At 47.0% G+C, this 16,349-nt stretch overlaps 2 protein-coding genes across 5 annotated transcripts; one reads left to right on the top strand and one right to left on the bottom strand.

Moving 5' to 3' along the window:
• Positions 1-168: 168 nt before the first annotated feature.
• On the bottom strand, positions 169-6,969 carry ALKBH2 (alkB homolog 2, alpha-ketoglutarate dependent dioxygenase). Of its 4 annotated transcripts, none has more exons than XM_044990155.1 (4): positions 6,872-6,969; positions 2,773-3,055; positions 1,793-1,991; positions 169-977 (listed from the first exon to the last, which is right to left on the bottom strand). In XM_044990155.1, the coding sequence occupies exons 2-4, from the start codon at positions 3,041-3,043 to the stop codon at positions 668-670; spliced, it is 780 nt and encodes a 259-aa protein (XP_044846090.1). In that variant the 5' UTR covers positions 3,044-3,055; positions 6,872-6,969; the 3' UTR covers positions 169-667. The 4 variants fall into 4 exon arrangements, with proteins under 4 accessions (XP_044846090.1, XP_044846091.1, XP_044846092.1 ...); XM_044990156.1 differs by lacking the exon at positions 6,872-6,969 and adding an exon at positions 6,741-6,758; XM_044990157.1 differs by lacking the exon at positions 6,872-6,969 and adding an exon at positions 4,876-5,608.
• UNG (uracil DNA glycosylase) lies at positions 6,909-12,856 on the top strand. The gene is made up of 7 exons (XM_044990153.1): positions 6,909-7,145; positions 7,830-8,042; positions 8,171-8,266; positions 8,750-8,847; positions 9,923-10,011; positions 11,726-11,904; positions 12,442-12,856. Exons 1-7 carry the CDS (start codon positions 7,050-7,052, stop codon positions 12,580-12,582), a joined length of 912 nt encoding a protein of 303 aa, XP_044846088.1. The 5' UTR covers positions 6,909-7,049; the 3' UTR covers positions 12,583-12,856.
• The last annotated feature ends 3,493 nt before the right edge of the window (positions 12,857-16,349 follow it).

The following is a 16,349-nucleotide window of genomic DNA, read 5'->3' as shown; positions in this document are numbered from 1 at the left end:
GTACTGTAAGATAAGTAACAGTTCTTACTGCTTTGTTGGTATATATCTTCAGAAGCTCCAGAACTGTGCAGTCCTGTTTCCAAAGCTGCACCAGTTACAATCACATTGTAAATGATGAAGGGGAAGTTTGTCATTTAAACAATCAGCATTCCCTTCTTGTAGAAGACTCTTGTTTTATTTAAAAAAATATGACTCATTTGTAGAGAACATTTCAGACTTTCTGAATTATTACATTCTATGGTACGTTAGTATTTAGTAGACAGCTGTACACACTTGAGACTTCAAAACAAAAAACAAGGCATACTCACTGATAGGACTACCATGGATTTAACAATAAACCTCCCTGCAGAACCAAGGAGAATAGCAGTAGAAAAATATACCATCAGGCTACAGTAGTGCTTGGCTGTAGGAAAATAATCTTGACATCCAAGATCAAATGGTTACCGTATTTTCATCTAAACAACTGCATGTTATTCCCCGTTTGCTTTCCTAATTTAAATACACTCGTGACATAGCTTGCACCACAGCTAGGTTCCTATCTCTTGCTATATATGCAAAGGAAAAGGCCGTGTCTGAAAGAGAAATTGACTTATGACATGGAAAGAAAGTTCTCATTTTCAGAGGTAAAAGGGGATGTTAAAGCTAGATGTTAGGTTGCTAAATAACTTCATTTTTTTGGTAAAGCCATCACTTTCCGAAATGTCAGGTTGATTCTTGGGGCTAGCACCTTTTTGCGGGTGGGCAAGCTGTGATACCAGTACACGTTGGTGGGGTAGTTCATCATTAGTAAACTGCCATGGGCCAGCTGCAGCTTGACTGGCTCAATGTGGCATGAGGCGTTTTTCCCTCGGGAAGCACCATGCCTGAAGAAAAAGTCCCTGCAGGCTCCAAAGGACACTGACGCAATGGGACTCCGTGGAACCAATTCTCTCTCATCATCTCGATGTTCGCCTATGTGATCACAGCCATCTTTATATCTGTGAGGGGGAGGATTAAATTAGTTCTTCCATCAACTGTACAAGCATATGCCACACACTGCTTTACTGCAGCATATTTATTTTTTATACACATACAGAGACTATTACTGGAAACCAGAGTTCAAATCTTAATTTAGTCACAAATGAGTCTAGCATTCTCACCCTCAAGGATGCTTTTCTACCACACAAAACTGACACACACACTTGCGAGTTGGTTATCTGGATGGGAAAGACTGAGGGGCTCGCTTGAAATGTAACCGCCCTAGCCTCACAGACAAATCTGGATTCTGTGCAGGGCTTGAATGGAAGAGTTTCCCGTGACTTCGTTATACTTCTGCAGAACACATTGAAAATGTGCCACATAGTGTGTTACAGACAAATGCATATCTTGGAGAGAGGTTCTTCCCTCACTTCTCTGCCTCGCCTCCTCAAAAATGACCCAGTTCAAACACCAATTCTGTGCTTGGTTTGCAGTCACTGGGATGCCACTCAACTGAGCCTACTCCTTGTCTCAACAGGTGTGCAAGGAACATAGGATTGGGTCCCGGGTGTTTAATCATTCAGCAGTAACAGAAGTATTTCCATTTAGATACTACAATGAGAGGCACTAAAGAAAGAGTTTAACTTTTGGAATGCTTTCCAGTACTCTATTAGCTAGTTAACGCTACATTGGAAGTTGTGTATCCACAAATTCCTTTTCAAGGCTAAAATGAAGTGGCGAATAACTGCTTAATGATACCTGATTAGTAAAATGTCCTACAATCAAACTGTTGTTTGAACAGAGATGCTTACTGCCATCAGAAATCAAATGTTACCTGTTAATAAGAACAAAATTAAAAGTGTGTCCAGTGGCCAGGGTGATGCGCTCTCTGATACGGTTGAGAACTGGAATCCATAGCTTAGGAGGAAAGGTAACACCTGAGTAAGTGTATGTTAACTCAGGATCTCCATATGTCACCTGCTTCCTTGGGATGCTGTGCCATTTGCCAAACACTTGCACTTTGGTAAGATCACCTGTTTGAATGAGAGTTTGGGAAAGTCAAGACCGATTCGCCCTCCTTTTAGACAGCTAAGTAGCAGTATTTTTTTTTTTTAAGTTTAGAGTTAGGTCAAGTGCAATTATCAATCATTCCCTCTGCAGAAAAGAGTACAACATATTCCCTGCTGTGTAGCCGCTCTGAGGGTGACTTAGAATGACAATACCACTAAATGGTGCTGCACATCATAGCTTAAACACCTGTCAATTTTTAAAAGTGTTGCTGTCCAAAAACAATGACAGGAAGCTGACTAACACTAGAGATCAACATGTATGAGACTCCTCATGAGGGATGGAAATAGCACAGTGTTCTAGGCTTCTCCCACGCCACTCTCTGTTATTGAATGGGAGGGGATAACTGTAAAACAACAACTAAAAACCTGAATCCTTTCACCTTTCATGTGTTTTGCATGTTTCATGCTGTGGCCTTGATCATGCATAAACAATGTGAGTGAGCCCACTGAATTCATGTGCTTAATGTTAAGCATATGCATATTTGAAGGATCAAAGCCCACGTTTGCCACTTTCCTGCTATGGGCCTGATCATGCAAACACATCTACCCATTGTGACCTTTAATCCCATTAAAGCCAATGGGAATCCACTTAGAAGTAAGATTCTGAGTGTGCAGACTGTATGTAGGATTGGGCCTTATGCGTAAAAACTTCCTCCCACCTATCCAATCCTGCACTGAAATCATAAGGCAGAATGCGTCATGGCAATTAGAGATGGAGAGACATTAGGTCCGTTCATCTGTTTACCTTCAAAATACTCCACTTCCTTTTCCAGCTCCTGGAAAATCTTGTCAGCCTCAGTTTTGCGGAACAGGATCTTGTAATCGCAGTTCAGACCCTCAGCCCGGATTTGCTTCCATGGAGAATGCACAAAGGACTCATCTGCACCTGGCATTTCTGACCGGGGCCTTTTCTTCTCTCCCCCATCTCTCATACAATCCAGCTCTCCTCCCTTCATCTCTAAGGGTTCTTGTTTGTTCTTGCCTGAGGAAGGCCTTTTGACCAAGAACTTATCCATTCCTGGCTGCCCCTAAGAAACAGTCATTAGCCTGCAACTAAAAGGCCTGATGGGATTTCACTCGTTAGATTCTGGGCTGCATGGAACTACAGTGGCCTGGGAAATTTTAAATGCTTCGTTGAAACACACCTGCAAAATCCTTGCTCCCAAGTAACAGAGACTTAAAACTACCTTAATATGACTCCTAACAGATGGGGGATCGCTGCACCTCTGTGGAACGGAGTACCGGCTCCAACACACTCAGTCATTCCAGGGTCATCCTCAGAGTCTGGGCAATGCTCCTAGGGCCAGACAGATAACTTAGGACTCCACTGAAGCTGGCCTGGCTGTCAGCTCACTAAAGGCATCTAGGCCACAGAAACAGCTCCGGCAGGCCTCGTTTCCAGCAGCAATAGCTACTTCCCTCTCATCACTTCCTGTCTGAGACACCGAGCCAAATGTTCCACCCTTGCTCAGCTCTCCCACCCAAGCGGATTGTTTTGCTCTGTAAGCCTTGCAGCAAGGTCCCCGGGCACCACCTACTGGATCTTCTTAGAAGCATTTATAAATGACTAGGAACCACTCTCAGCCTGAAATCACTATCAGCCTGATTATGGAATCCACCACATTTATAGGCATCATAAGTTCTGTTTAACAGGTGACTGTAGCAAACAATGTTATTTATTTTGTATGGCTTTGAGGGCTTCATATAAGGCAAGCAACCAGGCACTCAGTTAGGGCACTTTTATCCTAATGTGCATAGCTTAGTAAACACTCATTACAGAATAGCTCCTAATGTTCTGGCCGAGCAAATATAAGCCTGGATTTCATGCATGCATTCCAGGATCCATGTCACATGTGTATGTTCACTCCTTTGCCAACAAAATGAACAAATGAGGGATTTATCCCACATCAGTTATATTCTTAATCATTTTTATTAATGTTGTGCCTGAGGGCCAATCAAGAATGGGGCCCCATAGGCAGGTGCTGAACAAACACAGACTAGTAGACAGTCCCTATGCCAAAGACCTTACAATCTAAACAGACCAGATAGATCCAGGGTGGGGAAAGGGGTAGAACACACCAGCAGAGTGAATGATGGGATGGTGGCAAATGCCATGTTAGTACCATATTTTAAAAAATATATATATTTATTTTTGGTGTACATGTATTTAGGAGGGAATTGGCAAAATGCAAAGGGAAGGGGGACAGGGTAGAGGAGGGTAAGAGGGGCATGCATGGAGTGAAACTGGGGTGCAAGTGCTATTCACAGTTGTACTGACAAGGCCACGGTGTTCTGGGCCCCTAGTGTCTTGGGCACAACTTAAGAGGCAGCATGGTTACTGCATAAGGACATAGGCTGGGACTCAGAAGATGTAGGGTCTATTCTTAGCTCTGCCACTGACTTGCTGGATGGTCTTGGGTAAGTCATTTTCCTCTATTTAGACTGTAAACTCAGGGCTGGCGGGGCAGAGTCTGTATAATGATTAGCACAATGAGGTCCTAATGTGTTCAGGCTACTAACTTGGTGCAATCATATAAACAAACAACAAGTAACTTTAATTGTAATGCACACAAGTCAGTTTGTCCAGGCAATCACACCTAAATAAGTATTCAAGTTCCTTTTCCAGTTGCAAGCACATGGCACCCACATGCTCTACAATTTATTACCATTCAAGTGCTCTTATTCCCCCTCTCCCCCATGAGTGGCTTTGCGATTAAAGCACTAGAGTGGGTGGCATGACTTTGGGGTCACACACCTGGTTCTGCCACTTTAACCTCTCCATGCTTATTTCTCTATTTGTAAGTTAGGGATAATAGCACCTCACAGGTGCTAAAGAATCACTATAAACCTGCTTCCTCTTGTTATCTCCATTTAATTCTTTGCTTGTTTTCTGTCTTCCCTGTTGATGTTTTCAGCTTCCTCAGGCAGGGTTGATAGGATGAGTTACTTAGCATTTGTAAAGAGTTCTGAGGAACCTGTTATGCAAGAGTTATTTTATTTTGGTTGCCAAATAGGTGGGTTTTGATGGATCAGAACAAGGGCTGTGTTGCACTGCACTGAAGCTACAGAGAGATGTGGTGGACAACCTTAAAGTGCCAATTTAAGAGTTTGAAAACAAGATCAGGGCAGGCTGGGAACGGACAAAGGCTGAATGCAAGAATAGAGGGGGGAAGTGTGCATGTTCACTCTGCTTTCTTGGGATGCCAAACCACACATGCACAGCCAAAGCTTTCTAAGGGCAGAACTAGCCGTGCCACTACTTGGGCAGTACATTTGGAGTTGAGGCTCATGTCCCTTCCTGGTGTCATCCCCCTGCTCTATTCAGGCCCAGCACATCCAAGGAAAGACTTTTATTAGTTACCAACCGTTTCTATTACAGCAGCACCCAAAGGGCTGTCAGGGTCAGGGCCTCGTGGGGCTGGGCGCTCTCCTGGCTATGCAGCCCGCCTCTCCCAGAGGCCCTGTAACTGCAGTGCTGCTTCCACCCCATCTCCCTCAGGCCACACATCACCCGCCCCCTGCTGGAAATTGGATTAGAATGAAACTGGGGTGAACCCATGGGGGGTGGGGGGGAGACAGGGTGCTTGGGGGTGCCACACAGGGGAGTGTGGGGGGAAAGGGGGGGACATACGGAGGGGGGAGACAGGGTGCATGGGGGTGCTACACAGGGGAGTGTGGGGGGAAGGGGGGACACACGGAGGGGGGCAGACAGGGTGCATGGGGGTGCCACACAGGGGAGTGTGGGGGGAAAGGGGGGGACACACGGAGGGGGGAGACATGGTGCATGGGGGTGCCACACAGGGGAGTGTGGGGGGAAGGGGGGACACACGGAGGGGGGAGACAGGGTGCATGGGGGTGCCACACAGGGGAGTGTGGGGGGAAAGGGAGGGACACACGGAGGGGGGAGACAGGGTGCATGGGGTTGGCACACAGGGGAGTGTGGGGGGAAAGGGAGGGACACACGGAGGGGGGAGACAGGGTGCATGGTGGTGCCACACAGGGGAGTGTGGGGGGAAGGTGGGACACACGGAGGGGGGAGACAGGGTGCATGGGGGTGCCACACAGGGGAGTGTGGGGGGAAGGGGGGACACACGGAGGGGGGAGACAGGGTGCATGGGGGTGCCACACAGGGGAGTGTGGGGGGAAAGGGGGGGACACACGGAGGGAGGAGACAGGGTGCATGGGGGTGCCACACTGGGGAGTGTGGGGGGAAGGTGGGACACACGGAGGGGGGAGACAGGGTGCATGGGGGTGCCACACAGGGGAGTGTGGGGGGAAGGGGGGACACACGGAGGGGGGAGACAGGGTGCATGGGGGTGCCACACAGGGGAGTGTGGGGGGAAAGGGGGGGACACACGGAGGGAGGAGACAGGGTGCATGGGGGTGCCACACAGGGGAGTGTGGGGGGAAAGGAGGGGACACACGGAGGGGGGAGACAGGGTGCATGGGGGTGCCACACAGGGGAGTGTGGGGGGAAGGGGGGACACACGGAGGGGGGAGACAGGGTGCATGGGGGTGCCACACAGGGGAGTGTGGGGGGAAAGGGGGGGACACACGGAGGGGGGAGACAGGGTGCATGGGGGTGCCACACAGGGGAGTGTGGGGGGAAGGTGGGACACACGGGGGGGGCAGCACAGACCCAAAGGTGGGTGGGTCACTGAGCAGGGCGGGGGAGGGTAGATCCACAGGGGAACTGAAACCTCGGTCTCTTACCCACGTGCGTGAGCTCTGAGGGGCGGGGGAGGAGACTGCCCCATTGCGCACGCGCTGACTGCCCCTAGGGACCCTCTCAAGCACGTGCTACCGCCATGGTTCCCCCCCCCTCCTTACGCATGCGCACTCACTTGGCGCCAATTTCAGTCAGTCCTTCAGCCAGGCGGCCGCTGGCCACTACCTCCGCCGGCTCCCGCGTAGGGAAGGGGCCGCCTGTCCCCGGCTGGCCAGACCGCCGCCGGGTCCCGTGTGTGGACGGTTCCGCCCCTCCCCAGCCGGCCGGGCCCGCGCAGCCCACCCGCCGCCGGCATGATCGGCCAGAAGACGCTGCACTCGTTCTTCCGCGCGCCGCCGCCGCCGCCGAGGAAGCGGGAGCGCTCCCCGGAGCAGGGCGGGGATGCTGAGGTACCGCGGGGCCGGGCGGGATCCGGGGGCAATACGGACACGCTAGGCGGCTAGCCCCCGGCAGAGCTTATTTAAAAGACCCGCCGATCAACGCGGCGCCGCTTTGGGGGATTGACCAATAGGAGAGCGCTCCTTGACCCACGGTCCAATGGGAGGGCAGAGCTGGGAGAGGGGTGGAGCCAGACCACTTGGCGGGACTTCGGTAGTCACTGGCCAGTAGGGAGCGGTTTTCTATTCTCAGTGTCCAATCGGAGGTGTGTGACTGGGCGGGGTTGATACCGCGGAGTGCTCAGTCGGCGGGTCTTCATAGCGAGGGGCCAATAAGGGGAGCAGGGGCCCTGGCAGTGACCAATGAGGAACGAGGGCGAGGCTAAGAGAACTCAGCCCGCCTTCCGTGGCTGAACGTCCAATAGGAAGGGCGCTCCCCTGGGGGAAACACGCGCTGTTTTCCCGCGAAGTAGCCACGTGTTTGCGCGGCGCAGAGAGCAGCTATCACTCAGCCCCGCCCAGGCTAGGGGGCGGGAGCCCAAGCGGCCTCCTCTGCCACCTGGGCCCGAGCGCTCCCGCCTGCCCGGCTCGCCCCCCTCCGCCATGGGGTTCGCCTGCACCTTGTTTCTCCGCGCGGGGCCGGGCCGCTGCGTGCCGCGCCCCCCTAGCAGGCGTCTCTTGTGTCGCGACCTCCAGGCCAACTTCGCCAAAAAGCTGAAGCTGGTGGAAGATGAATCGGGGAAGGCCTCGCCCCGCTCCCCTCCGCTGAGCCCCGAGCAGCAGGAACGGATCCGCAGGAACAAGGAGGCGGCTCTGCAGAGACTCGCTTCGCGGAGCGTCCCCGCGGGGTTCGGAGAGGGCTGGAGGCGGCAGCTGGCGGGGGAGTTCACTAAGCCCTACTTCTCCCAGGTGAGTGAGCGCAGGAGGCTTTGCCCGGGCGGGGAGGAGCGTCCTGCCGCAGCAGCTCGTCTGTAGCTGCTCGGTGCCTGCCCCTCTCCCTCGCCTGTACTGACCGCGCACCACCCTGCTTCCTCTAGCTAATGGCATTTGTAGCAGACGAGCGAAAACGTCACACCATCTACCCACCCGCGCAGCAAGTCTTCACCTGGACGCAGATGTGCGACATCACAGATGTAAGTGCCCCTGGGGCGACCCCTGTAGTGCGGGGGCGGGGGAGGGGAGTTGGGATTTGCTGCTTACTTATGTGTTTGATAAAACGATGAATGCTGTATTTGCAGTCAGGCTCAAGGATGCCATGCATATGTTCGACTCTCATGGTTTTCTGCCTGGAAACCCAGTGCTTTAGGATGTGAAGCCTGCTTTGTCTCCTGTAGTGTTTGTATACTTTGCCCCTGTTTTCTCATCCAGATACCGAAAATAAGGATTTCTGCATTGGTTATTTCCATCCATGACTGCACCATAATGCTCTTAAAAACTTCAGCTGTCTTCTTGGCTTCTTTTCCCTGGCCCTCCCCGTTTCTGCACTGCCTTCTTTCAGATGCAACTTGGCTCAGATCTAGAAATTTTTGCTTTGTAGCAATGCATAAAATTCTAGATATTTTGAGATGTTAAGACATATTGCTGGGTTATCAGCACTAATTCGTGTCTGTGTTCAGGTAAAGGTTGTCATCTTGGGACAAGATCCTTATCATGGACCCGGTCAAGCTCATGGACTCTGCTTTAGTGTCCAGAGACCTGTTCCACCTCCACCTAGGTATGGTTATGCTTTATCTGTTTAAAAGTCTGCCACCATTTACTGGGTAGGTTGTATATAGGCATACAGCTGTTTGTGAGTTTGCCTTTCTGACTGCCTTGATGTAATTGTTTTGTGATTTGCTGAAAAAATAATTTTATAACATATGACAGAGTATTTCTACTTGTTGGGGAGCAGAAAGGTGTCAGAAGAATAACTCGTATTGAATTTTAAGGTGTATACTTTCTGGGAAAGATCACCTTGATCAGTGGGTCCATCAGTCCTCACAGAGAGAGCACCGATCACAACACGTCATTCGTGTTGTTCTAGCCAGTCCTTCAGCCACCCGCTGACCAAGCTGTCAGTGGCACCGGACACTCAACTGGCATAGTGCACTGCAACCCAGGACCGCTGATTGATCCACTAGCCTCAGCCGCCCAAGTAGCTGGGATTACAGGCGCACACCAGCATACCCAGAGCCTTCTGGGAAAGAATTACTACAAAAATAAATTGGTGAATTCTACATAGACTTCTTGCTCCTCCAAAGTGGTGATGTATTCCAAGTATTTAGGGTCCAGACCTACAAAATTGGGTTTCCATGGAGATCCAATTGTAGTATCAGGGCCTTATACAGGAATGACCTGCAGCCTGATGGCACAGAAGAGCCATTGTCTTGGTTTCACAAAGGTCTTTATTTTCTAAATTGGATTGGATTAAACTTGCTTGGCTTCCTGTATTGCATACAGACACCATTCTGTGGCCCTATTTACTCAGACATCCATCCTGCAAATCCTTAAGCAGATGTTTAACTTCAAGGAGATGTGTGGTCCCATTGCCTTCAGTAAGCATTTGCATAAAAGGTAGCAGTTTCAGGGACTTGGTATTAATTAAAGGGAGAGGTGAAGAAAAGGACCTGTCATATACATCAATCAGATGACTATAATTTTCCTAAATGGGAGTTGGATGACGCGCCTAGAATGTGAGATGAGATTTTTAGTTCTTGGTAAAAGTTCCAACTGTACAAAATCATTAACTTGTCTATTTGATAATTTCACAGAAATATTCTAAAAATCTCTTCCATTATTTTTGTTTGCAGTTTAGAAAATATTTACAAAGAGCTGTCTGCAGACATAGAAGATTTCACCCATCCCGGCCATGGAGATCTAACTGGGTGGGCCAAGCAAGGTAATCAATCCGTTCATCCTTCCTGGGTTCTTCATTTAGACTGTGTCTGTACTAGCACTTATGCTGGCAAAACCTTTGTCACTCAGAGATGTAAAAAAACATTCCTCTGAGTGGCGTAAGTATTGCCGGCATAAGCGCTCGTGTGCACAGCGTTATGTCGGTGGGAGATGCTGTCCTGCTGACATAGCTACCGTTGCTTGTTGAGCTGGTTTATTATTTTGAAAGGAGAGCTCTCTTCTGTCGGCATAACGCAGCTATATGAGCGCTCTTACAGCAACACAGCTCTATCAGTACAGCTGTGCCACTGTAAGCTTTTCAGTGTAGACGTGGCCTAAGTGGGGATCTTCCCCCTCAGTGAGTGGGTTGTAGAAGCAATGTTAATCTAGCTATTGGTACTTTCCAAACTACTTGGCTGAGATTTATTAAAAGGAACCATTTAAAAACCCCAGCCTTTTAATGTTCATAAAGCGGTTAAATAATACTGAGTCGAACCATGTAAAAAGTGAGCCTGTGCTTATGCACAGCTTAACCACTTCAGCCTTGACCTTATACCTGCATAATTGTCTTCATGTTCTCCTGACAAAGCACATGTGCAATTTGCTGGGCTTTTTAACAAAGAAGAGTTTACAATTTTTCTTGAAGTGTATTCTTTGTCATAACTCTTGCAAAAATCTACTCGCCTGGGGGATAGCTTTTTGATGGTGAGTCAAATAGCATCTTATTTATTTTATTTTGCCTTTTAGTGTCTGAGAAAATATTATGCTTGACTGCAGGTCGGAAAACCCTTGGGGAGTGGTCATCAGTTTTACACAGCTACCACAACGAGTATATAGCTTAATTGTAATAAATGATTATGCAATGTCATTACTGAAAATCTCATGAAGGTCTCAGAGTTCATCTCTAACTTCCATGTAGTTGCCTAGGGAGGTTGTGGAATCTCTGTCATTGGAGTTTTTTAAGGGCAGGTTAGACAAACAGCTGTCAGGGATGGTCTAGATAATACTTAGGCTATGGCTACATTAGCGCTTCAAAGCGCTGCCGCGGCAGCGCTCCCGCGGCAGCGCTTTGAAGCGCTAAGTGTAGTCAAAGCGCCAGCGCTGGGAGAAAGCTCTCCCAGCGCTGTCCATACTCCACCTCCCTGTGGGGAATAACGGACAGCGCTGGGAGCCGCGCTCCCAGCGCTGGGGCTTTGACTACACTGGCGCTTTGTAGCGCCGCAATTTGCAGCGCTGCAGAGGGTGTTTTTTCACACCCTGCTGCAGTGCTGCAAATTTGCAAGTGTAGCCATACCCTTAGTCCTGCCTTAGTGCAGAGGACTGGATTAGATGACCTCTCGAGGTCCCTTCTAGTCCGGTGATTCTAGTGTTAATGATACTGACTCAGCATTATAGTGGTAAATCTGTTTATGCAGGGATGCTGTAACTTTAAAGGAAAACTCCATTAAAGCCTATTCATTTGCAGAAACTATATTTAGCCTCTCTAATTTATCCCCTAAATGGGTCTATTTCTTAGATGGATTTCTTAATGACTTATTTTCTCCCCGCTTCGACAAATGGATTGTTTGAAAACTCTGTACTGGTATCTCTCATGGAGAGTTTTCCCATGAACAAAAGATTAAATGATTTTTTTACCATTGGAGATCCAGCAAAAGACTGGAAGAGAGCTTACTACTTTGCAAACTAATTCATGTTTTCTCTGTCTTGTTTGTGATTAGGAGTACTTTTGCTCAATGCTGTCCTCACAGTCCGAGCACACCAACCTAATTCCCACAAGGAAAAAGGCTGGGAACAATTCACTGATGCAGTGGTGTCCTGGCTAAACAATAATTTGGATGGACTTGTCTTCATGTTGTGGGGAGCTTATGCACAGAAGAAAGGCAGCTCTATTGACAGGGTATGGTTTAATTCTTCCATCTTTCTAGAAGTCTCATTGCTTCTTACTTCACTCGGGGCATTTTGATAGGATGCCATCCAGAGGGGGCTTTTGGTCATAAGTGGAAAAACTGGTTGCTGCTGTCTACTATTCAATTAAAAAAGCTAGTAGACAGTTAAGGGTCTCAAGGCAGGCTGTCTTCTGTCACCACTTTGTGCTTATCCTCTGGGAACAAGAACAATCAGTGTGGAAGAAATTAAGATACTGTTGTGTGAAGAGGCTCCAACATTATGATGTGTAGTTTATCTCCCGCAGGAAACTTCCCAGAACAACTTAAACTCTCTGTTATTGCTGTTTATTAGAAATGCAGCCATTTGTTGAGTGCAAAAAGCCTGAGCTTCATGGCAAACCTGTGTGCCCTTGTTTTTAACTCGAACAATGAAGAGATACTTGCAGTATCATTTCTGCATTTGATAATAGCACAGATGAGCAACTTCCATCTAGGATCTGAAAACCTGCCAAGTTTCTCATTCTTTTGTTATCTCCAACTTCTTACAGAAACGTCACCATATTCTACAGACTGTCCATCCCTCGCCTCTCTCTGTGCACAGAGGGTTTTTCGGTTGTCGGCATTTCTCTAAAACCAATGAACTGCTGAAGAAGTCTGGCAAGAAGCCCATTGACTGGAGAGCACTCTGAGCTACAAACATCAATTTGGGAATGTAATCTGAAGTAGCCCTTATATCAAGGATCATCCCATTCCTGAAAAATTGGGTTGGCGTGAGAATTATTCTTTAGACTTGGTCTAGCTGAAAAACAAAATGGCCTACTTTGCAGAAGTGCTACCTTTAAGTATCTGTTTTACATACTGTATATGTTTAAGGGGAAAACCAGAGTTTGATATAAAGAATAATGAAACTTCTAGGTTGTTGAACAAATTTTAAGCAAAAATCTGTTGAGCCTGTTCTCAAACCAAAAACCATGTATGTTCTTTGCTCTGATGGAACTATCTAGGGAATTCTCATATTGAGCTAAACTCGTATAAAATTCAGTTCTTGTGAGCACCCTTTTACGGTTTGTGAAACACATCTTATTTGCTATTTTCCCCCCCCCCTGTATTGTCCCATGTGTAAACCTAGATTTTATGTTTTGGTAAAATGGAAGCACCTTTATACTCTTACAGCAAAAAAGCTAGTTACTGTTTGTTCTGCTAAAGATCTGTTTAACCCAGTTTCATTTTCCAGATGTTGATGTATTTGTGCTTTAAAGATTGTTTTCTATCAGGCAGATGGACTGAACACACCTTTGAACTCCCTGAAGATTTCAGGGCTAATATCCCAGTCAATTGGGGGAAGTTATGACCAATATTTGTGATGTTTCTCTTTTTTTATATGCAAAGTACTTTATTGTGAGTTTAATACTATCAAAGTTCCATTGGGCATAACAGCTCCTTCTAATTACCACAACAGCCTGACTTTCAGAAGTGTTCTCATGTTATTTAGTATGTATCTTTTGTCACCTGCATATGTACCTGCTGATGACAGCTGAACTTCAAGGTGATCCTTCAGGATGGTATTAGAACCTTTCATGTCACTCTTCAGCATGTTTGAATGTACAGTAAAATCAGGACGCCTCAGATACAGAATTGGTTCTGTGCATTTCATAGTTATGAATGAATATAATTGTCTTCATTTCACTTTTTTGAACCTCCTCTCCTCTAATGTGTATTTTTCTCCCACCAGTAATTACAGTTTTACTTTCACTCAGAGCTGGTCTGAAGTTGGAGGTGCCTAGCATCTCTAAAGTTACATCCCCTGAAGAGGGGGCAACAATCTTGTTCATAGTCACCATTTAGCATCTGGTTACATTGTGCAAACCTATTTCTCATGCCATACTGTTCCAGCAATATTTGCTCAATTAAAACTCCCATTGAAAACAATAGAAGTTTTGCCTGAATAAGATCTACAGGAGTTGGGTCAACTAGTTCAGAGTGGATTATTGCCATTTCTTTTTTTATTTTTATTTTCAGTTTGTTGCAAACTGCAGTATGGAAGTGACAGATCCTTTTCTCCATGAACATTTTGCTCACTGTTTGCCACTGTGATGGCTGGCTCCAATAGAAATTGAAGACCTCATGCTGCTCCCACAAAGTTGGTGACAGAACTCCCCCTGTTGTCAGTGGGAGCAAGGTGGGGCCTTGATGAAATTCTAGGCTTTCAGATCTAGCTCTAAATTAATTGACACTTTTAATTGAAAAAGTTTAGTTTATCCCTTCTGTGAAATTGCATCCTTATTTTGTACTATACTAGTACATTTTACACTAGTATCTATGTATGGAGAAGCCATTTCTGAATCTTTGTCCCAGTAGGTAACACTAGTACAAAAGAAAACGTATAGAACCTTTTCTATATATATTGTTTAACCATGTTGTTGGTTTTTAAATAAAAATTCTACTTTCTTTATGCTATTGTGCTGAAATCATTTACTTAGTTCCCCACGTGTGATGGGGCAGCCTCGCCCCACACTCGTCCCAGCAGCATCAGACCAGTAGCTCTGACAGCGGAAGTCCTGCCCCGGCCGTACTGGGCATGCTCCAAGTGCTCTGAGAGTATAAAAGGAGGGAACTCAGCTCAGTCTGGGCTGGCAGCTGCAGGGGAAGGACTAACCGGGAAGCTCCTGGCCAGCACGAAGTCCTACTGTGGGAGGAGCCCGAGGAGGCAATGGACCCAGAGACCCATGGAGAATCTAGGGACTTGTGGGAGACCCCAACTCTCAAGCTGGTAGGAAGTGACCCGGGGGTGTAGGGTGACCCGATGTCCCGATAAAATGGGGACTGTCACGATTTTTAGGCGTTTGTCCTGCGTCCCGATCGATGTTTGGTCAGGACTCTGGTTGGTTGGTTGTTTTTGTTTTGTTTTTTCTCTCTGCTGGCGGGACTTCGGGACTCCATGTTTGTTTGTTTTGTTTTTTTTTGCTGTGCCGGCGGGACTCCGCTTCCCCTCCCCCTGCCAGCGGGACTCCCCTCACCCCCACCATGTGTCCTGATATTTTCTTCATCCTATTTTATCACCCTACGGAGATGGGGGGTTACGGACTGGTACCTTGCCCTGGTAAGCCTCAGCGTGTTTCGGTAGGACCCCCCAGTTGAGCCAGTGGCAAGGTCCTACATCGCTGTTAGGGCTGTGGGCTGGGGCCCCATGGAGTGGGAGAGAGACTGGCCACTAGGCCGTGCTGCCCTGCAACCAAGGGTGATTCTATGGACTCTAGCCACTAGGCAATGCTGCCCTGCAACCACGGGCATAAACCCTCACACCATGTTAAGTTCCTCTTATCAAATGTTTTCTCTTATAAGTGTGCTATAGACTGTTTTCCAAAAAATATTCATATTAAACATAGTAATCTTTGAACTTGAACTCTTACTCTCAATTCTCCATCCTGCTTTGTTTTCACAGACCTATTTTTTCCCCTCAATATTTTGGTACTTCTAAAGTCTGCCATTCAAATGAAAATAAAAGATAGTGGGTCACCTCATCCAAATCTTCCTTCTATTGTAAGAGTCAAATAGATCATATCACTTGCTGAGAGTGTTTTCTCAGCTGGCAAGGCATACTATACATTTTAAAAAACCACCTGTATGAAATATACCCATTACCCATAGCAGCTGAAGCACAGACAATTATCTGTTTTCTTTTGCAGAACGTTTTACATGTGCAAGTTTTTCACCTTCCACCAAACTAGGCTTCCATAGTATAACTCAGGGGTAGGCAACCTATGGCATAAGTGTCGAAGACGGCATGCAAGCTGATTTCCAGTGGCACTCACATTGCTCGGGTCTGGAGGGCTCTGCATTTTAATTTAATTTTAAATGAAGCTTCTTAAGCATTTTAAAAACCTTATTTACTTTACAACAATTGTTTAGTTATATATTATAGACTTATAGAAAGAGACCTAAAAACGTTAAAATGTATTACTGGCACATGGAACCTTAAATCAGAGTGAATAAATGAAGACTCGGCACAGCACTTCTGAAAGATTGCTGACCTCTGGTATAACTTGTGTAATTAGGCCATTCTTTTAGTCCCTTATTCAGCAGTCCATAGGCAACATTCCTTACTGCTCTAACAGAGAATATTAAATTACATGACTTGGCTCCAGCCCTTAATTCTGGTGGAGGGGACTTTTATGGGCATTTATAAAATTCCAGTGGAAATATTTCCAGGATTTTTTATACTTGATTTTGGATGGAATTTCCAGCAGCTTCATGCTGGGTGGAGGGAGGGCTTGAAGGTGGCATATAGTTAGTTACTCTGCACCTGGGATATTGTGTCAAAAATAGGCTTTGCCTTGCAATTCTGTAGGTTTGTATTTCCTTTTATGGAGGGCGTTGAGACCCTGGGATGAAAGCTGGAGGGGGAGGCGGGGGTATGTGAGTAATTTGGGCTCAAAACTAAATGCAAGAAGACTTT

Source organism: Mauremys mutica, chromosome 16 (assembly GCF_020497125.1).
Source record: "Mauremys mutica isolate MM-2020 ecotype Southern chromosome 16, ASM2049712v1, whole genome shotgun sequence".
Taxonomy (NCBI): Eukaryota; Metazoa; Chordata; order Testudines; family Geoemydidae; genus Mauremys; species Mauremys mutica.
This window is presented reverse-complemented; position numbering and strand designations above follow the sequence as displayed.

Excerpts from the sequence above, each read along its gene's own strand:
- ALKBH2 (XM_044990155.1), bottom strand. The coding sequence starts at position 3,043 with ATGGATAAGTTCTTGGTCAAAAGGCCTTCCTCAGGCAAGAACAAACAA. Across the intron at positions 1,992-2,772 it reads GGAAGTGGAGTATTTTGAAG|GTGATCTTACCAAAGTGCAA; the intron begins GTAAACAGATGA and ends TCATTCAAACAG. Across the intron at positions 978-1,792 it reads AATTTTGTTCTTATTAACAG|ATATAAAGATGGCTGTGATC; the intron begins GTAACATTTGAT and ends TCCCCCTCACAG.
- UNG (XM_044990153.1), top strand. The coding sequence starts at position 7,050 with ATGATCGGCCAGAAGACGCTGCACTCGTTCTTCCGCGCGCCGCCGCCG. Across the intron at positions 8,848-9,922 it reads CCTGTTCCACCTCCACCTAG|TTTAGAAAATATTTACAAAG; the intron begins GTATGGTTATGC and ends TTTTGTTTGCAG. Across the intron at positions 10,012-11,725 it reads AACTGGGTGGGCCAAGCAAG|GAGTACTTTTGCTCAATGCT; the intron begins GTAATCAATCCG and ends GTTTGTGATTAG.